Genomic DNA, 25,309 nt, shown 5'->3' on the forward strand with positions numbered 1-25,309 from the left:
TAAACCTTAGTTCACTGGCCACTGAAATCATAGACTGTAGGTAAAGTAATGTGTGTATGGCGCTCTCTGGTGGACAAAGGGAGGAACTGCAATGTATTCGTCAAGCTAGCGTAAATATAGAAATTATTACATAGTTGTATTTCCGGTGAATATTTTCAAAATACAGTTACCAAACGGAAGTCATCTGTCTGACGCTAGCAAAAAAACGATCATAAAACTACAATGTGTATTGCTTCTTGTTGTAGGGGAAAATATAAAATGATTTTTATACTTACATAAATTAACTTTGTTCACTAGACACTGTGAGATAACTGATTCAACATGATTACGTTACGTATCAGTACTTCATGTAAAGGTTTTCAAAATACAGTTACCAAACCGAAGTAATAAGAAAAATAGCAAACAAATTATCGTAAAATTAAAATGTGTATTGCTTCATGCCGCACAGAAAGATACTAAAACAATTTGTTCAGTAGGGCCTATATAGACATTAATGCTATAATATATGTATTTCAATTATTTAGAATGATCGATGTGGTGATGCTGTACTAATCAGGTATTAGCTGAAATATTTAACTTTCAATACGTTGTAAAAAAATATATATATATATATAAATAATATTAAGCAATAAAAGTCTGTTTGTTGGATTTATGTTTATTATGTTCCTACTCCAAAAATAGTTGTAGAATCTATCTGTGCGTAAAAAACAATAAATATCATGTTTTTATGATAACTTGTTGTTTGAGAGTTCCTGATTACTTCCGTTGGTAACTGTGTTGGTAACATGTAGGGTTTCCCATTAAACAGGTTCATAGTAGCAATTAAGGGATCTCTTCAAGATACAGCTGTGCAAACAGAATTGTACGTGTTACACCAAATGGAGAATTAAAGCTCTTTGGGATGCATGCACATTATAACAAACATCAAGGCCAGGTGCGTCAACGCAGAAATTATAGTTTTTAGTCGATCTATTTAACAATGGAAAAGTGTGCAGTTTGATCTTCCAATAATACTGTCAATTTGCAACAATAGCACTCATAGTTAAGTGGCCACCAGATGGTATGCTTGTCACTTATGTCCTTTGAACCTTCACTGCCAGGGCTTTTATTTTGAAGGAAACATATCCCATCCTTCTTTCTGATGTGCGTGCTTCACAACTGGAGATTGCATGTCTGTGCATGCCTGACAGTGCTGTTCAGAGTTCTTTCTCACATTGTGTACTTGTGAGAGAAAGTAATGATGCTAATGTGATGCTAACGTTACCTTAGATCCAGTCTGCAGATATGTCTTCCGACAGCAACACTGCTGGAGGCATCCAGGGGCTTCTTCTGAAACTCCATGAGTCCCTTTCGGATGAAGACCCACGGGCTGCAGCTTTGAAATGTCACGATATTGTCGGTGACTTGGCACAGGACTGCATGCTAACAACCGATAATGAACTTGGTAAGACAATGAAGTCCATCAAGTATTCCCATAGATAGCAGAAACGCTTTGTGTCCGCGCCAAACTCCAATAACAATATGGCCATGTTGTGTTAATGATGCTACTGTTGTTAACCCGCGATGAACAACTTGTAGGATAAGGTCATTTAGGATGTATTATAAGGAACATAATCATTCGGCGTGCAGAAACAATTTCAATATTTTTCAGATTTCAGTTTGTATTAAGTTTGCCTGCATCACACAATGTTCTTCCGCCAAAACTCACTGTTGTGGGCGGTAACCTCATCATGAACACACTGTTAGTATCACGTGACATTAAGCAAAGCTTGCAGGTGGCTAACCATAACTCCATTGGAAGTATGCACTGAGGAATTAGTAAAACAATCTCCAAAAAATAAGTTTGTCAGTATTAAACCCAAGTGGATTTGCAACAGAAAGTAGTGCAGTCTGCGGGGAGTTCCATCTGACCACAAATTACCTCCAAGGCACCCTTTTGTCAGGGGGCTCATTCTTTAGTTCATACTTTATTCAACATATGGTTATATATATTATCATATTACATGGTAGCTCTTGACCCTGGTAGTCTGTTTCTGGGCTTAGTCACTCCCTATTTATCTAAGCTGTAGCAACAAAATCCATTGTACTTGCTTTATAATCCACCAAATGTATTCATTATTAAAATACAATTGGGCTAACAATGTGCATAGTTTAGTGTTGGTATTGTGATTTACACACTATAAGAAGAATGTAAAAACAAATATTTACCTTTCCTTCTGATCCCATCCTCCTCGTTTTGAAGCCTTACAGACGTCCTTATTGTTCTCCAAAGACTATGGACTGCTCAGCTTCATCAGGAAGTCCCTGCCATCAGATGAGGTAGGTATCATTGAACATCTCGTTAATAAAGTCACTGAAAAGTTCTCATGATGACCGAAAACATCTGTGGCATCAGTTCCGGGACACCCGAGTGGAGATCTTGGGGTTCTTGGAGAAGTTCTTGGACCGGGTCTCACCAAGAGTCAAAGGTTGGGAGAAGACTTATGCCATTGACATAAGAGTAAGTTCCCCATTTAAAACCAGATTAAAAGATTGTTAGTATTTTCCTTGTGAATTCCAGAATCAAGTATGTTGTTTCTCTTCATTGCTTTGTTTGTGCAGAACACATGCATGGTTGTGTATACAAAGGAAAAACTGGCAAAGTGTAGGGCTCCAGTGCTGGATCTCCTCATAAAGGTTGGTTTCTCTTTGCATCTGGTACACTTTTCATACAGTACGGTTGATAAATGTGTGAGGATGAAAATAAGTTGTTTGGATAAGCTTCTTAGACATTGTTCTTGTCAAAAACTCTCCACAGGTTCTCCAAACAACAAAAGCTTCCAGTGTGGTCGCAGACCTTCGAATCTGTGAAATATTCAACAGATATTACAGCGAACTCTGTCAGAAGAGCAAACTAGCAGACTCTGGTGAGACTTCCTTTAATGTCTGAATCAAAGGCACCACCGTAATGTGAATAACTTTATACAGGCAGGGAATATGTATTAACATAAACGTTTTATATCTTTGATCGTAGTCCTCGGCAAAATCTATGAGTTGTTGGGAGTTCTCGCAGAGGTTCATCCCAGCGAGATGGTCCACAACTCCGACAAACTCTACAAAGCCTATCTCGGAGAGCTAAAGGAACAGGTATGCAAACAGATACAAGTGAATTGACATAGACCCGGAAAAAAATCATGGCCAGATGTTTGAGAAAAATGACTATCTTTACAAATCAGTGTGGCTTTTTCTTCAGATTCTGTGTCAACACGGCTTGTTCAATGTGGCTTTTCATTTGTGTTTTAGATGACCTCTTTAACTAAGGAACCAAAACTGTATGTTGTGGCTGGATGTTTGAGAGGAATCACCGCACTAATGGTCAACTTCCCCAAAACTATGGAAGAAGGTGTGAATGACCATCTTTTTTTTGCAGTATCTATTTATCCAAAATGGAGGACAAACATTTTCAATACTACAATGATGTTGTTTGTGTCTCTGAATTGCAGACCCAGCAACATCTAAGGACATTTTTCAATATGCCATGAAGGCAATCAGTCCCCAGGTAAATGTCATTGTTCACTCTAAGATTAGAGATTATAGATTATGCATGTAATGTTATGTTATTGGCTTTTACATCAAATGGGATACTATATAACATGACTTCTGTGATTGTTTGTTTTTCCTTATTTTTGTTGTAGGTGGAAATGAGCCGCTATGCTGTCACATTTGGTAAGACCTGCCATTTAAATAATACCTTGAAGATAAAACTCCCTGAAAACTAATACGTCTCTGTTTGTCAAACAGCCGGGCTCAGATTAATCGCCAGACATGCATCCCAGTTCAGCAGCTGCCTGATGGACAACTACAGAGCTTTGTTCGAGGTGATGTCCAAGCACTGCGGACACATCAATGCTGAGATGAAGAAGACCAGTTACTATGCACTCGAGGCCTTCCTCAAACAGGTAATACGCTTCAAAGCTTTTCCACTTCATGATCAAAATAATGTATCTTTTGCCATTCCAACAACTTAGATTAACATTCATTTTATTATCATGTTCAGGTGGCTATTCTGGTGGCAGATAATATCGAGGAGCACAAAAGCAAGTTGAAGTTCTTCATGCAGAAGTTCTGCGGCATCATTAAGACCATGGACTCCACACATAAGGAGCTGTCCATTGCTATAAGAGGATATGGATTCTTTGCAGGCGTATGTTCATTGCCTTGTTTGGTTTGATTACAGTTGTAAAATCCCAAACTGGTTTCATCTACATTCTAGACTTAATTCAAGACAAAATAATCATGTTTTCTTCTTTAGCCTTGCAAGAAAGTTTGCCCACAAGACGTGGACCTGATGTACACAGAGCTGATCCAGCGCTGTAAGCAGATGTACCTGACGGAGTCTGATGATGAGGACGAGAGCTTCTACCAGCTGCCCAGCTTCCTGGACTCTATAGCGAGCGTCCTGATCCACCTGGACAAGGTAACACACTTGCAGTCAGTCCCTCTCTTCGACCAAAGATTGCTGGATAAATCACAAATGTTACCGCGGACCATTTTGAATCGCCCCTCAGCAAATTCAAAAAGTATTATGAAATATGACCCACAAATGAAACTTGTGCTTGTCTTATATTGTACTTCTCAAATATATATGTAAACTTATATTACACAGTAGTTCATGAGTTAATAAGCCAAATGTTTGAAATACATTCGGTCCATTAAAGTTGAAAACAATTTCTAACAAAGTCAAGTTGATAAGAAAAAAGTGACTTATTTACATAACAAGCTTGAAATATACCCTTCCTATTTCCCCTTATTATAAGAAATCTGAGGCTCTTGATTTAAGGAATGAGCTGCCAACAAAGTAAAGGAAACCCCATGGAGAGCTGGGATGTAGGCTGTTTGTTTTCATAAAGCATATTCAAGTAACAAGCATAATTTACCTACATTTGATTGATTTTGCTGACTTATAACTTAACTTATGAGGCAATATACCTCTAGTGAGCGGCTCAGCCCTTCGTATATTTTTATGCATGTGGCCCTCGGTGTGAAAAGTTTGGACACCCCTGGCCTAAACCATCTGCCTTGTGTTCAATGTGTCAGGTTCCAGAGGTGTACACCCCCCTCCTGGAGCGCCTGATGGTGGTGCAGATCGACAACTTCCCTCAGTACAGCGAGAGGATGCAGAGCGTCTGCTGCAGGTCCATCCTGAAGATGCTGGTGGCCATGGCCTCCAAAGGACCTGTGCTGTGGAGCTTTATTAGCTCCGTGGGTACGTTTATCACCAGCACGTTACACCAAAAGACCGTAATGAAATAGAAATGAGTGAAGAGACCCAGTAATAAAGTAAAAATAAACCTTTTTACTAAGATCATGATTTTAACCGCATTATCTGTAAAGGGATTGCACATAACATCGGCTAATGAATTAACTTTTTTATTATTTTACAGTGCACCAGGGCTTGATCCGTGTCTGTTCAAAACCCATCATGCTCTCCGAGGTCGGGTGCATGTTTCAGATGTTGTTGTCATAATTTGATTTAAAAAATAATTCCAAAAGTGTTTTACTGTGCTGATATATGCTTTCTGTCCTTCCCTTCTCAGGACAAAGATGGTGGCCAATCTCAATCTTCCCAAATGCGTACAGGAAAGTGGAAAGTTCCATCCAGTCAGAACTATCTGGCCCTGTTCAAAAGCCTTCTGGACTGTGATCGGCTGAAGGTACAGCTATGTTAGTTTTTTATGATCACATGCTTGTGGCAACATGCTTTACAACGTTTTTCAGGATTTTACGTGTGCAGTTTTCATAAGCAAGTATATACCACGAAATAGATATAAGCATTGTTCTTGTCTACATTGTCTCCTGCCAGATTAACTGTTTCTATATTCTTAAGAAGTGACTATTTTACATGTGTGTACTCCTCTGCAGGACTCAGGATTTTTGGATGGAGATTTTGAAAGTCAGAATGCTGCTCTCCTGTCCTTGAGCCGTCTGCTTTATGACGAGCTGGTGAAATCAATTCTCAGAATTGTTGACAAATTGGACTTGTCTGTGCAGAAAGTTGCAACAGGGGAGGAGGTGAGGTCTCTTTGAAAATGACGGTTGATGAGAGATGATGGATTCATCAAAAGCCTTTTTGTCCATTGAACCCTAATTCATGCCTCTTTGTCTGTCAGGCTCCAGATGATGCGGCCCACGTCCTGCCCTCTTCTGACCCCACAGCTCATCTGTTGCCCAACAAGATCAAAGATTTCACTGCCTTTATCAACCTGGTTGACTTCTGCAGGTAATGAAGACTACACACATAGAGGTGATCTTGATCTAGAAAGTGATTCGATTTGCTTGACAGTGTCTTTTTCTTCTTTTTTTGCAGCGAGTTGTTGCTGACAAAGCATGTGGAGTATTTTGACTCCTGGATGTATCCCTTAAGCCATGAACTTATCCTTCACTCCATACGGAATCCACTCGTCAGTGGCTTCTACAAGCTGCTCTCTGTCACCATGAAAATCGGCAAGAGAATCAAGTACTACCAGGTAATATTCCCACCAGGACAAGGCATCCTATTGTTTCATTTTTCAGGGCATTGGAAAAGGATCCAGACAGATCTCTACCAGTGGACCACGTTTAAGGAATATCAAAGTAGTCTAGGATAATCGCAGAAAACAAACTTTGTATTACCTCTATATTACCTTTTCTCCTATATATTCAATGTAAGTGATCACTACTTTTCCTCTGTTTTGGACAGGGAGTTGGCACAAGAAGCTCTTCCTCCCCTCAGAGTGACGCTGTGAAAAGTTCTTGTTTTGCACTCTTCTCAAAGTTCGGAAAAGAGGTAACATGTCTTCAAAATATTTCCTGGGAATGTCGCAAACTTAAATGCAGCATTACAGAGGAAATGTATATGCAGGAGATGAACATGACGTGTGTCTCTCTGTAGGTGTGTGTGAGAATGAAGCAGTACAAAGACGAGCTGCTGGCGTCCTGCTTGACCTTTGTCCTCTCGCTGCACCACAACATCGTAGCTCTGGACATCAAGGCCTACTGTCCTGCTCTGGAGGTGGGATTCTTTCATCTGTTTTATTGTATTTTTCTGAATTAGATAAGGATGTATGAATACAGCTTTTATTTTGGGTGTGTCTAGGCGGCCCTGAAGTTGGGTCTGAGCCACGTTCCTCTGGCCAACACCGCCCTGGACGCCCTCGAAGACTGGTCCTCCTACATTCCTCTGGAGACCATGCAGCACTGCTACTCCAGCATCCTTCCTCTCCTGGATGGATACCTGAAAAGCACCTCCACTAACAGTAAGTCTGCAACAGTATGAAGAGAGGTCACACATATTTGTTTGGTTACATTTTTCCATTATTTCAGTGAAACAGATAAAGAAATCTGCCAAACAAAAAGTCTAATGCAGATTTTTGTTGACTTTAGACAAAGATGAGAGCAACTGGGAGGTGATGTCTTCTCTGTCTTCAAAAAGTGAAAAAGGATACAAACGCGTGTTGACACGGCTCATGAAAAAATCCAACCAGCTCAACATGGTACTGAACGGGAAAGTGGGAAGACATCTTTTAGTATTCCAGAGGGACTGTTTTGTTTTTTTGCCTATCTACAATCCATCAGAATTTGGCTGCAGTTGTTGTATAACAAGATTCATTTACTGTTTACTTAATTTCTTGGAGTAGTTTGTTCACTGCATAAATAGAAACAGTTAAACATGCTTTGTCCAATTTAAAGACCCCCACAATTACTAAGAGTTCCTGCAGTCGTTTAATTTCCATTTTTACCTCTTATAAAGCTAAATTACTTTATAACTATTACAAATGATAGTTAACGACTTGTCGTCATGCAGAACAGAAATGGATACGAGTACAACTGAACTTGTGAACATGAAATGAATTCTATGTTAATGCAGGAAGATGCTCCGCTTGACATTGTGAGGCTCAGGGTGGTGAAGCTGCTCGGTCATCTGGGAGGAAAGCTGAACAGGAACCTTGTAACTGGTGAGGATTTACCTGCCATTGCATTATATTTTACTCTATACATTTGTTATTTCCTCACGAATGATGATTTGAGAACACTTGACTGTAAATAGACAATTGCTATTTCTGTCGATCATTGGCCTCTCTTTTTTGTACATTTAGTGGTCTCATCGGAGGAAACGATGAAGAAATTTGTCGCCTGGGATTCTGAGAAACGGCTCAGCTTTGCAGTGCCGTTCGCCGATATGAAGCCGGTCATCTACCTCGACCCCTTTCTGCCTCGCATCAGTGAACTGGCTCTGTCCACCAGTGACAGACAGACCAAGGTGTGTCCTGTAACATCAAAGAATTCCCACAAGCTAGTTTGATGACAAAGGAATTACCAAACAGAAAATAAGATGTTATTTTAATCCAGTTTCTCTTGTGATGCAGGTAGCAGCCTGTGAGCTTCTCCACAGCTTGGTGGTGTACATGGTGGGGAAGAGTGCTCAGATGGTGGAGGGGGAGAATAAACTGCCTCCCATGTACAAGCTGCACAAGAGGCTGTTTCCTGTGCTGCTGCGGCTAGCCTGTGATGTCGATCAGGTATGTTCCCCCAGAAAACCCTTGAATATGTTGGAGTTTAAGGATATAATTAACATTTGTTTGACTAATGTCTTTTAATGAACTATACTGTCAAGCAAGCTGTATTCCTTAAACCTTTTTACAAATTAATGACTGCCTAAAAAGCTGTCTGATTGCGTAAAGGCAATTGAGGGAGCCTGGTTCTTACAGAAGAGCTCGGGTTGTTATTTTTTATTATGTCGCCAGTGATGTTTGGGAATTGACATTTCTTCACCAGGTGACCAGGCAGCTCTTTGAACCGCTGGTAATGCAGCTGATTCATTGGTTCACAAACAACAAGAAGTTTGAGAGCCAAGATACAGTAGCTGTCCTAGACGCCATTATGGTAAGTGTTTTATATACAGGGTTGGGTTGTAACGGAATACATGTAACGGCGTTACGTAATCAGAATACAAAAATCAAGTAACTGTATTCAGCTCGCGTTACATTTGAAAATCGAGTAATCTGATTACAGTTACTTTTGTAAACCTGAAGTGAATACATTTTGGATTACTTATTGGAATTATTGGTGGAAAGATTTCCTCTCAACATTTAATATTCAAGTAGTACCAGCCGAATCATCACAGCCCACAAAACCTATTACGCCGCAGATGGACCAAAAAAGCGTTTGAAAAAAAAATCGCGGGTCCGCTCGCTCAGCGAAACCATAACAACGAAACATGGAGGAACAAAAGTCTGCGTTTAAATCGCGTGTGTGTGTGTATAGGTGTGTGTGGTTAAAACACATCAGCCTGCGGTCGCTCTTTAGTCTTTAGCCTTACTAATGATTATTTCTGAAGGTATACACAGTGAAGGCGGTGCGTGAAAGGCGGTGCGCGCTCGTCTTCTCAGAGTTAACCCTCCCGCTGCCTCCTGGCGCTGCAGAGATGTCATGAAGTGAAGCAGGTGTTCCTTCTATAAAACAGCTGTGGGCAGCAGATACTGTGAGTCACGGACATTAATTCATAGATCAAGGCAGATTGGTGCACACACTCTCCTGTTTTGCCGATCCGGTGGTTAAACAAATATAGCTCTACACCCCTGGCCGAAATGTCCTTAAAATGAAGTCCGAGTTCGACATTTTAATTCATGTCCTGCCAACACTGGCAGGACAGAAGGCGACACGCCCGTTCTAAGCCGTGTCCTTCACTCCTCACATCCCAAGCTGCATCCCCAAAAAGTGTATTATGTTGTTACATCGTTTCAGATGTGATGTTTCAGTTGTGCTCTTGATAAGCCATTAAAACAGTAAAAACACGTTCAGTTTCCTTTTGCTTTTTTGTGTCTCCTGTTCACCAAAACATACCCATCTGTGATGGAAAAAGAAAGTAATCCAAAAGTAATCTAAAAGTAATCTGATTACTTTTTTAAGACACGTAACTGTAACTCTATTCGGATTACTTTCAGAGCCATGTAATCAGTAATCAGTAACTGATTACATTTACAAAGTAACCCTCCCAACCCTGTTTATATACTATAAAGGCAATTGTGCATCAGTAAAAGTTACCTAAACCCGAAGAAGACACTTAGACCTTTGCTTACATTGGGTTTTCTGTATTCAGGATGGTGTGGTTGACGCAATGGATAGCACTCTCAGAGACTTCTGTGGCCGCTGCATTGAGGAGTTTGTCAAATGGTCGATCAAACAAACCACCCCAAAGCAGCAGGAGAGGAGCCCGACTAACATGAAGTCCTTGTTTAAGCGGATCTACAGCTTGGCTCTCCACCCCAATGGATTCAAAAGACTGGGTGCAGCCCTGGCATTTAATAGTATCTACAGACAATTCAGGTACATTACCTTTTTCTGGTTTTACATTTTCAAATGACGGATTGTGTACTGTATCATCTCATTGCTGTTGTGTATGTGTCCCTCCAGGGAGGAAAAGTCCTTGGTGGAGCAATTCATCTTTGAAGTTCTCGTCATATTTGTCGAAAGCCTGGCTTTTGCACACTCGGATGAGAGATCTTTGGGTAATTGATCAACCACTTTAGCAATGTATGAACAATAATTAGTAATGTATGCTTTAAAAGCAGCGTTTTTTCTTAGAAGCAAACTGCTTCAAGACACGTGTTTGTAATTGGATTTAGAATGGTATTAAGAACCTTTTTATGCACTCGTGTTGTGTTAAACAAGGCTCTGTAGCACTTAACAGTAACATTATCATTTAAAGTATAGCTAATCAAAAACAAAAGTAAATCCTAGGCAAATAAACAAGTAAATAATAAATGTAGCAATTTGAATTTTTAAAAGCAAATTCATCAACCAAAACAAATTTTAAATATGCAAAACACTGAGGCTGTCCCTCCGTCCTCAGGTACAGTGCAGCAGTGTTGCACTGCCATTGATCACCTGAAAAGAATCATCAATCAAAAGGCGCCCAGTCTCAATCAGCACAATGCTAAGACGCGCGTCCCAAGGTCAGTGTTCTGTGTACAAGCTGCGTTCTAGTACATTATACTACATGTTCCATTATCTTTTTTTCCTCTTTCTATTCACATAGGGGCTTTCCTCCTGATGGAAAGCTGTGCCTCTCTGATGTGCTTTTATGGCTTCTGGAGCAATGTGGCAGACCTCAGACCGAGTGCCGCCACAAATGCATGGAACTCTTCTATGAGTTCATTCCTCTCCTCTCAGGTGAGCAATCCTACCACATGAAGAAATTGTGATTATTTTAAGAATTGTAATTTTGAAACATAACGTTTGTATGATTGAACTTAGGGAAGAAGTCTCCACCTCAGTGGGTGGATGGCATGCTGAAGGATCATGGCAAAGGCTTCCTGATCCCACGATTTGAGGGTGGAGGTCTCCTCTCTCAGCCCACTCTCAGGGACCTGACGGGTCCTTTCAGTGTCAGAGCCACCCTGCAGTGGATGGACCTGCTGTTGGCTGCCCTCGACTGCTACAACACCTTCATCCACTTACAAATCATCAAGCCTCATCAGATGCTTAGTAAGTCGTCAGGACATCCCTCTCTCTGTCATCAACTGCACAACATATACAATCTTACAAGTACTTAAATAATATGTCTGTTGTTGACAACGCTATAAATACTGTATTTTTTTCAATTTCCCTGTCAAGGCTCTGAGGGGAAATCAAGTTTTCTTAAAGCGATACGCTTCTTTGTGACCGAGCTGTCAACTCAAGAACTGGCAGCGGCGGAGAGCTGTTTCCCTCTCGCCAAGAAGACCTCTCACTTCAGCCCCAGAGAAGTGGACCAGTTCAACTTCAGCAAGTGCACCATCACTGTCCGCCTGCTGGAGTTTACCACCATGATTCTTGTCAAAGGAGACCAGGAGTTTTGGAAGGTGTTGCTGAATTTAAATCACTGATGTTAAAAAAAAAAAAAGAACCTTGATTTTCCCTTTCGTTGACTCACAATTTCCTTCATTTGTTCACAGCTTCTGGAGCAAGACCTTTTTGTCTCGGATTTCTTTAAGCTGACTGCGCTTGTGGTGTGTGAGCCGTCAGCTGTCGGTTTCAACATGGCAGATGTTGAGGTAATGAAGAACCTACCAGAAGTGTGTGTTCCTCTCCTGAAGGCCCTGCTGGCTTCACCTTATCGCTCTTGTCTTGAAAGCAGTTTGCGGGTAAAAATCTCCCGTAACAGGTATGTCGATCATCTTTCACTAGTATTATTTTAGGCACACAAGAAATACATATATAATATGATGGATTAAGTTGAAAATAAATTGGAATGATCAACACCAGGATTACTTTCTTTCCAAATGTAATGTATCTAGTGTGGAGGAGTTATGTTCTGTAGACCTCTACCAGTCCAGCACTGTGAGCCGCCACGACCAGATGGAGATGGTTCTGTCTTCCTGTACGCAGATCCTCAAAGCCGACTTCCTCAGCTCTATCCTGCACAGTCAGGTATTTGGCCTGGGTCATATTCATATTTTATCATGTGACTATTAAACTAGCTTTATACATGCAGCACCATTTATTCAAGTTTTTCAGACGGCTATGCAATTCTGTTTTCATAATCATTAAACACTCTTCAAACTCAACTTAATGAACATGCACTTATTTTCTTTGTGTTTCTTGTGGCGTGAAAGGATGCCACCTATGCCCAATCCCTTGGGTCCAGACTTCTGATGACAGTGTATAAAGGTATAGCACCCGGTGAGGACAGGAAGGCACTTCCATCTTTGGACATAAATACCAAGAGGCTGGCGGATAGCCTGCTTCAGCTCTCGTTCTCTCTAAGTCAACAGGTCAGTTCTACCTGTCTTTGGGTTACATTTGGTCATACATTGAAACTACTTGCACTGAGTTATTGAAGCTGCAGCCAAGTGACTACAATAATGACACATGCTTACTGTTTCCCTGCAGAGTGAGCAACTGGTGGACTTGTTGTTGAACACCATCATGCTTTCTGTGCCAATATCTGGATGTCGCAGCAATAGATTCCTGAGCTTCTCACACGGCGAGTACTTCTACAGCCTCTTCCAGATGACCATCAACACTGAGCTGCTGAGAAGTCTGAACACCACAGTGCCACGCCTCATGAAAGCTTCCTCTCTCAACCCCAGCATGGTAGCTCATTCATTTGTTCTTCCCCATTTTGACTTAGATTCAGAAAAGCTTTCTACTATAGACAATTTATTGTTTCTCTGCATTTGAGTTTGTTTGTTCTGTTCCATTTTTCACCAGGTGAGTGTGCTGCTGAACGGCATGCTGGACCACAGCTTTAAAGAGCGCGCTGTGAGGAAGACTCAGGGAAAACAGCTGGTTGAAGAGGTGCTGGGAAGATGGAATAGTCTGCAGTCCTGGTGGGAAGGACACACCTCAACTCCAGAGAGCAAAACGGCCACTCTGCTGCTCCTCTCTAAACTCCTACAGGTAATGTGAAGTTAATACTGTTAGTCCCTGAGAAAAATATCCTAGGTCCAGGAAAGAACAACACAAGCATGCTCTCTTACCCGGTATTCTTTCTTATTTTTTCTAAATGTAATTGATTTCATGAAAACGTTTTCCCACTCATCAGATTGACTCCTCTGTCTGCTCTGATACAAACCATGACGCGTTCAGACCGGTGTTTTCCACGTTCACTATGCTGCTGGTTGACATGACTCTGCCTCTGAATCTCAAGGTAATGCAAATGGGATGGGTATATGTTAAAGTCACTGTGGTGCATTGTTAAAAACAACTGTAAGATTTGTACCTTTTCTGTTTGAGCTGATTATGTTTTTTGTTGTTGAATTGTCTCAACTCTTCAGAGTCAGGCTCTGTTGGTGTTGCCCTTCTTCACCACCCTCCCAGAGGAGCCATTAACTGAGTTGCAGAGAGCTCTTGACTCTCTGGTAGTGTCCCACTTCCCCATGCAGTCTGATGAGTTTGCGAAGGGCTCGCTTCACCGCAACAACTACATGGACTGTATCCGAAAGGTAAAGTCAGCAAAGATTTATTTAAGCAGACTCTTATGTTTTCAAAGACTCTCATGTGGCAAGTTTCTCTTGGTGGTTTAACAATATAAGACAGGGTGTACTTGGTGCTCGGGAATGATCCACCAATTTAACATCTTTCTGTCTTTTAGGTGCTGGATGCTCTCGAGCTTTCCCAGAGCCCACTCCTGCTAAAACTGATGGCAGGGATTCTGTGTCGAGATAGAAAACACATCATGGAGGAGCCCTTCCAAGCCTGCTTCCAAAGAATTGCAAAGCGGTAAGGAAAGCCTTCACAACCATTCATCATCGATGGGGAGACAACTTCCCACTTTCGGAATGGGACCAGACAAGGAGCGTCGCCTTAGGTTGTACAGGAGTTGCTTATTTTGCGTCCATTCTGTGTTCATCATGTCTGACCAGGTCGAGCAGTGAGCGGCAGCTGCAGCTGCTGTGCACAGTGTACGGGGTGATCCAGCAGGGGGAGGTGCCGATGAGCTCCGTGCTGCAGGCCATGATGGAGAGGGTTCTGCTGCCTCTCGCGTCTCACTGTGGCACCAAAGCCCTGAGTGACTTCTTCGTGGCAAACGTCTCCGACATAATAGTTTTGCTCCTTAGCCGCTTACTAAGGTTTGCCTCTTAACTTTCAAATATTTGTCAATGCTTGTTTTTCAATCAACAACTTTATTAATCCCGCAAGTGGCAATTGGTTATGAGCAGCAGCTTATGTCATGTAACACAGGCAGGAACATACAAGAAGAAAACACAGATACACCCGGGAGCACAGATGTGGATAATTCCAATTTACACTATAAATAGTTCAAAGCATCACAATAATAAATAAATAATCAAGTTAAAAGCCTTTTCAAGAATTTAAAAGTTTGAGTGCAGAAGGGATGAATGATTTAGAAAAGCGATTAGTCCTTTGAGCAGGTAGAGCATATCTACGCCCTGATGGCAACAGACGAAATTCATGTGAAAGAACACGACCTGGAGAGTTCAGAATGCTCTCTGCTTTCCGCACAATCTGTTGGTTACAGAAGGAATTTAAGTCTCTCTGTTTCACGCCGATGATCTTGGAGCAGGTTTTAACAATGCTGTTCAGGCTGTTTTTGATGTTCTCCAAGGATATTTGGTCATTAAGCTTGTGTTTTAAACTTGGCAGTTAATGTTTATGTCCTCACAGCCTATTTAGAACGGAGGATCACATTTGAAATCGGTTTTTAAACGTATGTTTTGATTTTAGTCAAATGAGACAGAATTCGAGATCAGTTGATGAAGAAGAACGGCTGCTACAAGCTGATGGAGCTCCTGTATTCCCCCCGCCTTTCCAAAGATGAGGTTTACTCCAAGGAGTCCCGCATTAATCAAGCCTACTGTCGCTCAGACAAAGCGGAGGGGGAATGAGATGTCCAAGACTCTGATCAAGTAACACTTTTTACCATTCGAGAATCAACAATAACAGTGATGTAAAATGAACCAATTCTTCCAGGATACATGATGAATATTGATTTTATTTCATGTAGGTCATGTTTTTGAAGCATTCACTGAGAATATGGCTGGTGAGACTCAGCTCCTTAAACTTAGGAGACAGTATCACTGTGCCACATACAACTGTGCCATCGCTGTCATCAGCTGCAGCTTCAATGAGCCCAAGTTCTACCATGGCTTCCTCTTCAGTGAGAACCAGAGAAGGTAACAACCAGCTTTAAATACATATATTCAACTGTAGTCTAATACCATGGGAAGACGGTTCTCTTTGAGTAGTTAGAGGACTTCAAAGATTGTGGCTTTTCTTTCCTTGTGCAGAATCAGTTCATTCTGGAGAAGATCATTGACATTGTAAAGGACCTACAACTTTCCAATTGAAATTGAGGTATGTTTTTTATTTTACCCATTTGACAACACTGGTTATTTGAGTTGCCTTCATGGTTTAATACATACAAAAATCATCAGGTCCCACTTGAGAGAAAGAGAAATACGTCATGATTCGAAGTGAAGTGAGCGAGGAGAACGGAGGTATTTTACTGCTGCAACATTATAGTTTGTTCTCCGTAAGTAGATAGTGTTTGATCATGAGTTGTATGTCTTCCACAGAAGCGCCAGTGTACCTGTCCTCCCAGTCTTACAAGTGCGCGACAGCAGCCTAGTGAGGAGATGAGTCAGTTTGACTTCTCCACCGGAGTCCAAAGCTTTTCCCTGAGCTCCAGAACCCAGAAGGGCAGAGACGCACCGTTGCAAAGAGGGTGAGTTCTGTAGATTGTTCTATCTTTTATGAAACAGATTGCAGCCAGTAAGTCGTTATATAGTGGTGTTGGCAGTTTGTCCCCAGATGATTGAGGGGAAACGTATTGCATTATAATCTGTTTTTTTATGTTGATAAGGAAGTTTGTTGGTTTTGGACAGGAGACAGAAGAGGCAAATACTTCCCAGGATGCAATGGTGGGATCTAGAAATGGATGAGCTAAATCAGCATGAATGCATGGCGACCATGACTGGTCTTATTGGACACATGCTGAGGAACAACATAACTCCCAAAATTGAACAGGTCAGTGGCACTGAAGAAGCGTTAATAAACTATTATTTCCATCTGAACCATATGCACAGCTTCACATCATGTGTATACTTATTGTGTTGGTTGAAAATGCTCTCTCCTTTGCTAATTACACAGGGAACACATGCCTAATGAACTTCCTCCATGGATGAAATTTCTACATGGAAAACTCTCAAATCCAGCAACACCTCTGAATATCAGACTCTTCATCTCAAAGCTCATCATCACACAGAGGAGGGTAAATGCCCCTCGATACAAATCCATTCATTTTCTTTCTTTGTAAATAAATAAATATGATGTTTTTTTTTATCCACCCGTTTGTGACACCCCATAGAAAATGTTTTGCTCGCTATTGTTTTGTCGACAAATTGCGCTGATATTTCCAGGTTTTTCGACCATACGCCAAACACTGGTTGGGCCGCTCCTGCAGGTCGTGGTTTCTGGAAACAACGGAGGAGGGGGATCCATTTCATGGTGGTGGCTATTGTTGTCACGGTGCTCTCTTGGACAAAGCCTGGGCCAGCCCCAAGGTGGCATATGTGTTACATTAATATAAATCATTAATACATTTTGTCATTTCAGGGTATAAGAATGATTATAGAGTTTAATGTTACTTTTTAAACTTCGTGAGAGTATTCCCATTTATTTTCTTGCTATTGGTTAAATGTTATTATCATGTAAAAGTCTACTAATATTATTAGTACCAGGATTCTTTGTTGTCGCAGGGTAAACCCCAGAGATTGAAGTCCTTGCAACCGGCTGTTAGAGTTCCTGATGAAGCATTGTTTCCACTCCAGAGGCCCGTTTTCCGCCACAATCTTGAGATCATTCGCACTCTCTAGAGTGCTGGAAAGACTGTCTGCATGTGCCTCACGGTAGAGAACTTGCACACTTACTGAACAGTTCATTTCATGTGAAACACACCTGGGCTCAGTGGAAATGTCCAAAACACAGACATACCGTTTAACTATACATTGCCCTGAAGGTTGCACGCTTCTGCACGAAGGAGATCGAGAAATGTCCTTTGAAAAATCAATATAGTTGAAATTGGTTTATGATTTTTTTTATTTGGCAACTCACAGAAAGTCTCAATAGATCAGGTAGTACTTATGGTATGGTTCCAGCATCATACTGGTTTTTCAAACAATTATAATTGAACCAGTCCTTGACTTTTTCTCTTTTCTTGCAGTCTGATATACGACCGATTTCGTGGCACCGACCCAAATAGCAAAGACAACTCTGTTGGACTTCAGCTGCTGGGAATCATCCTGGCCAACAACCTCCCTGCCCACGAGGCCTCCTGTGGAATTGAATATGATGGGTAAAAGAAATAGTGTAGCTAAATGACAACATAAGCATACCGTGCCACCTGTCAAAACCATGATTACATTTGCTCATATACTGTAAATGTTACCTTTTGAGTTGTAGCTGGCACATTTCGATGAAATAAATCAATGTGTTTACATGTTTGTTATACCTCACATATTGCAAAGTGTCTTTTAACCATTTCTGTCCTGTGTATTTTGTTCAGGTACATTGAGTCTCTCACCAACAACGTTACCTTTGTAAGGTACAAAGAAGTCTACGCAGCTGCTGCTGAAATTATCGGCCTCGTCCTGAAGAATATGACTGAAATGGACAATGTATGAGACCTTCCGAGTTTTGTTGAATGACAGTTACTTTATATTTACATCGATGTCTGAGATGCCCAGAGCACCTCAATAGCAAAGATCTCAGATGGAAAATAATGATTGCTTTCACAATTGATGCAGATGATAAATCCCTCCTCTTTTTATTCTTTAGCATCGTCAAGAGCTTCTCAGTCTTGCTGCAAGTAAGATAACAAATCTGAAGAAAAAAGACATGGATGACAAGTTCATTATTTGCTTGAACAAAGTGTCAAAGCACTTTCCTCCATTCATGGATCGGTGAGTTTGTATTTCTAATCTGTACCAAAACCCTTTACTCTGAAAGTAAATCGTTTTTCGAACTTGTCTGGGGCTTTTTGTAACTGCAGTTTTATTTAAACTTTTTCAGATTTGTCAACTTTGTGTTCTCCCTTCTGCCGAAGCTGCACGGCATCTTAAAGACTCATTGTTTGGAGTGTGTGCTGAGCCGAGCTGATGTCATCCCACACATCTTTCTTCATCTAAAGACCACAGGCTTCATTCAGATGATGAGCCATAGGTAATCCTAACCATACGGCTCTCCATGATTTGCATGTGTATTGTTTTTCTGTTTTAATAAATCCTGATTGCCTATTATTATAAGTATTCAGTGATTCTAATGATTCTGGGAATTTAAACCGGTACAGGAGGCAATATGTATAGTATTCATACGGGGCAGCAATGTGTTGTCAGTCATTTTGTTTAGTTATCACTTATTTAGACATTTGTTTTTGTATGATTTATTAACAGAGCTCTCTCAATAACCTAAATACTTTTTAAATGACCGGCTTCACACAAAAACAGTACATCCAGTTCCTTTGTGAGAATCAAATACAGAGACTCCAAAGAGATGTACCATGCAGGGAGTCCTTTATTTAGCTGATGTGACACAAATGTGAATGGTTTTTATTTCTTTTTTGCTGTGTCTGCACATCTCTCCAGGGATGAATCGAGGCAGAGAGTTTGTCTGGATATCATCCACAAGATCACGGCCCGCTTGAGTCCAGTTGAGCTTCAGGAGCTCCTGGGAGCCGTGACAGCTTTTGTGTCCCACCCTTCCCCAGTGTGCAGAGAGAGGATGTATGACATCCTCATGTGGATCCAGGACAACTACAGGTACTGTGAGCCTTTTTGGCTTCAAACTAAATGTGGGTACAAATGCATTCCAGGTGGCAAAACTAGTCAAATGTGCAAATCCTCCATGATGACTCGTGTTATATTGCTCTATGCTTTAATTAAACTGCATTACTGTACTTCTTTGTGTGTGTGTGGTGTACACACAGAGTTCATGTGGTCTTTAATGATATACTGTTTTTCTTATTCGTCCAGTGATGCAGAGAGCATGGAAGACAACACCTCGGTAGAGGTCTTGAATGCAGCTAAAGAAACTTTACTTCAGGGACTATCTGAAGAAAACCAAGGCCTTCAGTAAGTCCCCAATATTTCTCACTTGCCTTAATTGTATGTTATCATTTCTTATATAACCCAGAAGAAGTGTGTCCTGAACCCTCCACCATACAGTATTGAGTGTTTTTTTAACACCCCTCTTCCATTCTGTTTTCAGGCTCTATGTTCGGAACTTCTGGAGCCAGGAGAAGCGCCTCCCCACTGCGACCCTTGAGCGAATGATGGCAGTGCTTGGTTCTCTGTACTCCTGTCAAATAGAAAAGTGTTTCTTAAGCCTGGCTACCAATCTGCTGCTGGAAACGACCAGCCAGAGTCCCGACTTCAAACGAAACATGTTTGAGTATCCACTGTCAGAGTGTACCTTCCAGGTCCGTGGAAATCTGCAGCATTCATGTCTCTCAAAGATTTCCATCTTAAGATTGAATTTGTTTGTGACTGATGAGTGTGATGGGTTTTTCACTCTCTAGGACTATGTGATTGATTCCAACTGGCGCTTCAGGAGTACAGTAATGACTCCCATGTTTGTTGAAACCCAAAGCTCTCAAATCCCTGAGAGTGTGTCAGCGACGCAGTCTGGAAGCATAAAGGGGAAGGTCCGAGCCACTCAGACTTCATTGGAGTTCAGCCAGACTCAAACAGCAGGTACATACAGTTGAATATCCTGGTATTGAACTCATGATCGAGGCATGTGAGGTACCAGATATATTTGAATTGATTTTCCCCCAGGTCGACGTACAGCATATAACTGGCTGACGGGCAGCAGTGTGGATACAGTAGCAGACTACACCCTGGGCTCTGAGTCTCTGTCGTCATTGATGGTGTTTGATAAGAAATCAGAGAGGCAGGCTGCAGCGAGGAGGCCAGTAGGAGAAGGATTTGGCCTCAGGCGGCTCACTGCATCAACAGATGAGGTGGACAGCCGCACACAAGGTTAGTCTTTTAAAAGGATAAACCCACCTTTTTAAATACGTAACATAAGTATGTTCTAATATAGAAATATTGGGCCATATAATCAAGTTGGAATAACTTGTGTGTCGAAAACCTCATGTGCAGTATGACTATTTATGTTGATAGAAATTCTATTTATGAGAATCTTTTTTGTCAACAGCTGCAAACGAGCAACGTAATAACATCCTGAGATTGAGACGCAGATTTCTCAAGGATCAGGAGAAAGTCAGCTTGAATTTTGCACAAAAAGAGATCCGACATCAAAGACAGAAAAAGGTAATAAATCTGCAACCTTTGTGGAAGATTGAATGGCACCACAAATTCATTTTACTACTACTACTCATTTTAATACAGCCAGTGTCGATAACCGTCAATGGTTCTGTTTGGTGTCCTACAGGAAGACAAAGCTGATCAGAGGCTAAGAAAAGAGGCTCAGGTGACTCTCTACCGTAACTACAGAGTGGGAGACTTTCCAGATGTCCAGATCCCGTACAGCAGCCTCATCGCCCCTCTCCAAGCACTAGCCCAGGTTAGACTGCCAGAGGTCTCCAGTGTTTCCCCTAGGTTTACTGCTTTGAGGGGGTGCTGCCTGAGCAGGGGGAGGGGGGGTGGCATTGGGATATATATTTTTTAAATCCTCTGGAGCAGAGAGAGGAGCTGTGGATTATTGTTATTGATTAGTGCATCAGTGTTTCTTAGGGTCAAAAACACTAAACTCACAACATAAAATGAAAGCGTTTAGTTTATTTAATAAAAGAGCACATGTTCAATGTGAAAAAGTGACAGTAGTTATAGATTATTTGCAATTTGGTGCTATATATATATTTTTTTTTTAAACACCTTGAATTTCATGGGGGGCGCGGGGCTCCCTTGGCGGGGCAGGGTAGGGGAAACACTGGTCTCTGTGCCCTTGCCCGGAAAAAGAACAACTTTAACCACAGCTAATTGACTTTTCCCTTTCTTTGCGTGGTCCTACAGAGAGATCCGATTTTAGCCAAGCAGCTGTTCAGCTCCCTGTTTGCTGGAATCCTTCAAGAAATGGAAACACTCAAACCAAGAGAGGAGAGCGGGAGGATTAAAGAGGAGCTGCGGTGCAACATGAATACATTCCTGAGCAAAAGCTCCCTCTGCTTCCCTCCATTCATAGCATGTGTGCAGGTAAGACATTGAGAATAATTAACCATTTAAATATGTTAACTCTTATGGCAGTCTTAAATCTGAAAAATGACATTTAAAGGGCTAAAATGGAAGATGTATTGGTAATAATTACACTGTATTAATGACCAATGAGAAAAAAGCTAGAAAATTCCCTTGCAAGTTCTCATACTGAAGGTATTTTGAAACTCGATTATCGATGTCAACCCTAAAACGACATCCCTAAGGCCGAAAGCTGATGGGTTGAGTTTAAATCCTGCTTGTGTTGTTAGGACATGTGCCACCAGCATAAGGAGCTCCATCAGCTGGATCCAGCAGCCATCAGCTCCACCTGCCTGATGAGCCTCCAGCAGCCGTCGGGCATCCTGCTGCTGGAGGAGAGCTTGTTGCAGGGCGGGGGGGGCCACGAAGAGCCTTCTGCCAAGCGCTCCCGAGGACGCAAAGAAATCCCCCCAGATACCAACAAATGGATCCACCTTGCAAGGTAATACATTGTTGTAATTAATGGTCTTAGGTGATTTGGTTAAGTGCTAAAAATGCTTTTTGTTTTCCAGGCTTTACAGATCCTTGGAGGATTTTGATGTTGTGCGCGGCATCTTTGGTGGCAAAGTTGGGACCAAGTCCATCACCTGTGATGCACTTCAAGCTGAAGCCAACAATGACTATGCAGAAGCTGTTAAGCTTTACAATGGGGTATAGTTTTTCCCAATACAATACATCGAGAGTGGTTATTTAGCATGTCTCTGCACGTGGATTGGTTCAGTTTTACCTTGATTACCTGCTGTGTGTGAAACGTATTGATCATGTGTACACTGTTTCCATACTGGCAGGCTCTCAACACTGAGCTGTGGAGTGATGATGAGCCCACGGACTCCGAGAAGGACTTCTGGGAGATCGCTGCAATGGAGGCCTACAGTCATCTGACTGAGTGGAAGTCTCTCCAGTACTGCTCCACTGTGTACATAGATGAAAGCTCCCCGCCCAACCTGGAGAAGATGTGGTCTGAGCCGCTCTACCAGGTAATACATCTGACCTTTCAAATTCAAGGAATGTACCAAGAAGTTGACATCCTGCAAGTTGGACTCTGACCAAAATGCTATTCTTCTTCTCTTGTTTAAATTGCAGCGAGGGAGTGTTTGAAATTAAAACCTACATTACAGATACACCTCTTAGAATCTTTAGTCCTTTTTAGTAATACAATTATGCGATGGTAATGAAAGGTTACATTTGACCCCAAAAGAAGAAAGATTTCTTTAGCAAATCAGAGGATTATGAAATCAATGGTATTCAGATGTCATTTAAGTTTATGCAAAGCACAAAGACAATGTCGGTAAACTATATGTGAGTACCAAATCTATGCACCACAGCTTTTCTTAATAGTATCTTTGCTTTGGTGCCAGGACATGTACCTGCAGCACATGATCCGCAGCATGTTGAAGCAGCTGCAGCTGGGCGAGACGGACCAAACTCTTCTCACCTTCATCGACAAAGCCATGAAGGTGGAGGAGCGCAAAAAGCTGCTGGAAAGCCATTACAGCCAAGAGCTCAGCTTACTCTACATCCTGCAGGAGGACTATGACCGCGCAAAATACTACACCAACTACGCCATGCAGCTCTTCATGCAGGTCGGCTGTTATTCATTCTTACTTCAAAAGCAACACAAAAAGTTTTTAACGGAACAGTATAATGTGGCATGTATTTAGAATTCATACATCGAAAATTATTGGAAGTGGCAGTGCATTCAATGTCTTTGCCTCTTACAGAACTATTCCAGTGTGGATACACTATTGACTCAAAGTCGGCTGACCATCCTGCAGTCAGTGGCAGGCTTTGACTGAAATCCAGGACTTCCTACTGTTCATTAGAGAAGAGGGTGAGCAGATGCTACCTTTTTAAAACTCAAAAAACTGTGAATATCCCCCAAAAAATGACCCCTCAGGCTTATTATTTAATCCAAAGTAATACCCTGTAGTATAATCTCACTACAGCTGACCTCGTTACATACTTTGAAAACAATCTTCCACACTCTTCAATACCATATTCATTTTCATTCATTAGTGTCTGTGAGCTCCCTAAAGCGGCTCATCCGACTGTGGACTGAGCGGTACCCTGATGCTAAAGCGGATCCAATTAACTTATGGGATGATATCATCACATCTCGGTAAGAAAGGAACATTTTGTGTAAATGATCAGAAAACAAATGATGTGTAACATTTGATCTCCACATTTCAGATGTTTCTTCTTGGACAAGATCAGGGAAAAGCTAAGGGTCCACGCTCCCAGTGACAGCATGGAGGTGGACGACTCAGAAGGTGACATTGACACATTAGTTAATGAGTGCAAGTTCAACATGAAGCTACAAATGGCCGACAGCGCGTGGAAGCAGGTGAGGAACCAGCTGTGGAGGTTATTCTTCTTGTGCTATCACGTGTTTACCACACACTCAATTTGGAACATGTATGTTGTTTTCAGAATAACTTTCCTGTGGCCACCAAGCTGCTGAAGGAACTTCACGGAGAGGCCAAAGCAAACAGAGGCTGGCTGCTGCGGTGGGTCCACAGCTTTAGCCGCTACAACCATAAACGCAGCCTGGCCCAGGGTCCTGTGGAGCAAATCAGTACAGTGCTGAAGATTGTCCCACTCCTGGGTAAGCAAGGGAAATAACTCCTGTGTGAACTCTTCGCCATAACACAACTGAGAATCAACAGCATTCAAGCATTTTATTTTTAGCACTTGTTCCTGTTTAAAACATTGTAGTAATTGAACAAGTCAGGGTGTCTACTTATTAATATCAGCATTTCAAGTTTGTAAGGCCATTCCTTGGAGGCATTAAACTAAAAGACACTTTTTATTTTAGTTGTACACTTTTTTGACGCTATTTATAGTTTGTGCGTTAGTTAGTCAGTTGTAGTAACGCATATAAAGTAATCAGCATATGACATTGTTGAGATTATTTCAATGACACTCAAGTATAACTTTACTTAAGTTGCTGTGAAATGCTGAAAAGTCTGTATTTTAATGTCAGCTCTTTTGTTTCTGCAGAGGACCTTCAGGATGACTGTCAGAGCGCCACAGCTAAAATATTCAGATTCCAAAAGATACTCCAGGGTACGTCTTTCGACATCCTGGCAACAGCTGTGAGCAAGAGCCCCTCTGTGCTGGGAACTATTGAAGCTGAGAAGCAGAGAGAATTGCGGCAGCTCTCTGGATATGCTTGGCCCAGTGCAGATCCAAAGGTAGGTATCCTTCTTATATGTTTTAAAACATATAATGTACAGTATGTCTTGTGCAAAAATGTGTTGTATGTTAAAAATAATGATTTGCTAAAAACTGTTTTTCCTGCAGAAAGTGGAAGGAGGGGCTGCAGCTAAAAGCATTGCAGTTGCTGTGTTGATGCTACCAGAAAAGGCTGATGAAGAGCTCCAGTCCTATACTCAGGACTGTGTGGAGAGCAGCAGCATCATTGAGACATACATGGCTTTGGCTAACTTCTGTGACAAGCTGCTGCGGGAGGAGGAGGAGCAGAAAGATACTGGTGAGACATAATACTAGCTTAGTGGTTTGCAAAGGATACTCTGAGGACACTTTATTTACTGTTTACGTTTTTTCATGCCCTCATGCAACCGTAACCCAGT

General features: G+C 41.6%; 1 protein-coding gene across 1 annotated transcript in view; it reads left to right on the plus strand.

The window, feature by feature from the left end:
• The first annotated feature begins 1,164 nt into the window (after window positions 1–1,164).
• Window positions 1,165–25,309, plus strand: part of prkdc (protein kinase, DNA-activated, catalytic subunit) — a 28,749-nt gene continuing 4,604 nt past the window's right edge. The window contains 84 exon segments of the mRNA XM_034108632.1: window positions 1,165–1,444; window positions 2,243–2,319; window positions 2,396–2,500; window positions 2,602–2,676; window positions 2,798–2,906; window positions 3,014–3,126; window positions 3,283–3,382; window positions 3,483–3,538; window positions 3,675–3,705; window positions 3,781–3,938; window positions 4,037–4,183; window positions 4,292–4,456; window positions 5,077–5,245; window positions 5,424–5,473; window positions 5,577–5,693; window positions 5,902–6,051; window positions 6,150–6,259; window positions 6,347–6,506; window positions 6,719–6,805; window positions 6,911–7,030; window positions 7,115–7,274; window positions 7,402–7,511; window positions 7,886–7,973; window positions 8,115–8,278; window positions 8,385–8,537; window positions 8,794–8,901; window positions 10,118–10,344; window positions 10,432–10,526; window positions 10,871–10,973; window positions 11,057–11,190; window positions 11,275–11,505; window positions 11,635–11,861; window positions 11,955–12,163; window positions 12,297–12,429; window positions 12,615–12,773; window positions 12,892–13,095; window positions 13,213–13,401; window positions 13,547–13,651; window positions 13,779–13,946; window positions 14,096–14,223; window positions 14,367–14,573; window positions 15,203–15,341; window positions 15,343–15,371; window positions 15,470–15,476; window positions 15,478–15,625; window positions 15,628–15,638; window positions 15,753–15,788; window positions 15,790–15,823; window positions 15,900–15,962; window positions 16,041–16,072; window positions 16,074–16,146; window positions 16,149–16,189; window positions 16,350–16,388; window positions 16,390–16,495; window positions 16,620–16,735; window positions 16,884–16,905; window positions 16,908–16,952; window positions 16,955–17,027; window positions 17,223–17,290; window positions 17,293–17,334; window positions 17,337–17,370; window positions 17,684–17,818; window positions 18,029–18,140; window positions 18,301–18,425; window positions 18,535–18,684; window positions 19,107–19,280; window positions 19,494–19,592; window positions 19,729–19,939; window positions 20,039–20,213; window positions 20,298–20,501; window positions 20,680–20,795; window positions 20,917–21,048; window positions 21,498–21,677; window positions 21,947–22,158; window positions 22,229–22,367; window positions 22,505–22,693; window positions 23,075–23,299; window positions 23,438–23,497; window positions 23,499–23,547; window positions 23,733–23,835; window positions 23,907–24,060; window positions 24,147–24,321; window positions 24,717–24,910; window positions 25,020–25,209. Of these exon segments, the coding sequence (XP_033964523.1) occupies window positions 1,285–1,444; window positions 2,243–2,319; window positions 2,396–2,500; window positions 2,602–2,676; window positions 2,798–2,906; window positions 3,014–3,126; window positions 3,283–3,382; window positions 3,483–3,538; window positions 3,675–3,705; window positions 3,781–3,938; window positions 4,037–4,183; window positions 4,292–4,456; window positions 5,077–5,245; window positions 5,424–5,473; window positions 5,577–5,693; window positions 5,902–6,051; window positions 6,150–6,259; window positions 6,347–6,506; window positions 6,719–6,805; window positions 6,911–7,030; window positions 7,115–7,274; window positions 7,402–7,511; window positions 7,886–7,973; window positions 8,115–8,278; window positions 8,385–8,537; window positions 8,794–8,901; window positions 10,118–10,344; window positions 10,432–10,526; window positions 10,871–10,973; window positions 11,057–11,190; window positions 11,275–11,505; window positions 11,635–11,861; window positions 11,955–12,163; window positions 12,297–12,429; window positions 12,615–12,773; window positions 12,892–13,095; window positions 13,213–13,401; window positions 13,547–13,651; window positions 13,779–13,946; window positions 14,096–14,223; window positions 14,367–14,573; window positions 15,203–15,341; window positions 15,343–15,371; window positions 15,470–15,476; window positions 15,478–15,625; window positions 15,628–15,638; window positions 15,753–15,788; window positions 15,790–15,823; window positions 15,900–15,962; window positions 16,041–16,072; window positions 16,074–16,146; window positions 16,149–16,189; window positions 16,350–16,388; window positions 16,390–16,495; window positions 16,620–16,735; window positions 16,884–16,905; window positions 16,908–16,952; window positions 16,955–17,027; window positions 17,223–17,290; window positions 17,293–17,334; window positions 17,337–17,370; window positions 17,684–17,818; window positions 18,029–18,140; window positions 18,301–18,425; window positions 18,535–18,684; window positions 19,107–19,280; window positions 19,494–19,592; window positions 19,729–19,939; window positions 20,039–20,213; window positions 20,298–20,501; window positions 20,680–20,795; window positions 20,917–21,048; window positions 21,498–21,677; window positions 21,947–22,158; window positions 22,229–22,367; window positions 22,505–22,693; window positions 23,075–23,299; window positions 23,438–23,497; window positions 23,499–23,547; window positions 23,733–23,835; window positions 23,907–24,060; window positions 24,147–24,321; window positions 24,717–24,910; window positions 25,020–25,209 (10,222 nt within the window). The 5' untranslated portion in view covers window positions 1,165–1,284.

Source organism: Pseudochaenichthys georgianus, chromosome 20 (genome assembly GCF_902827115.2).
Source record: "Pseudochaenichthys georgianus chromosome 20, fPseGeo1.2, whole genome shotgun sequence".
Taxonomy (NCBI): domain Eukaryota; kingdom Metazoa; phylum Chordata; class Actinopteri; order Perciformes; family Channichthyidae; genus Pseudochaenichthys; species Pseudochaenichthys georgianus.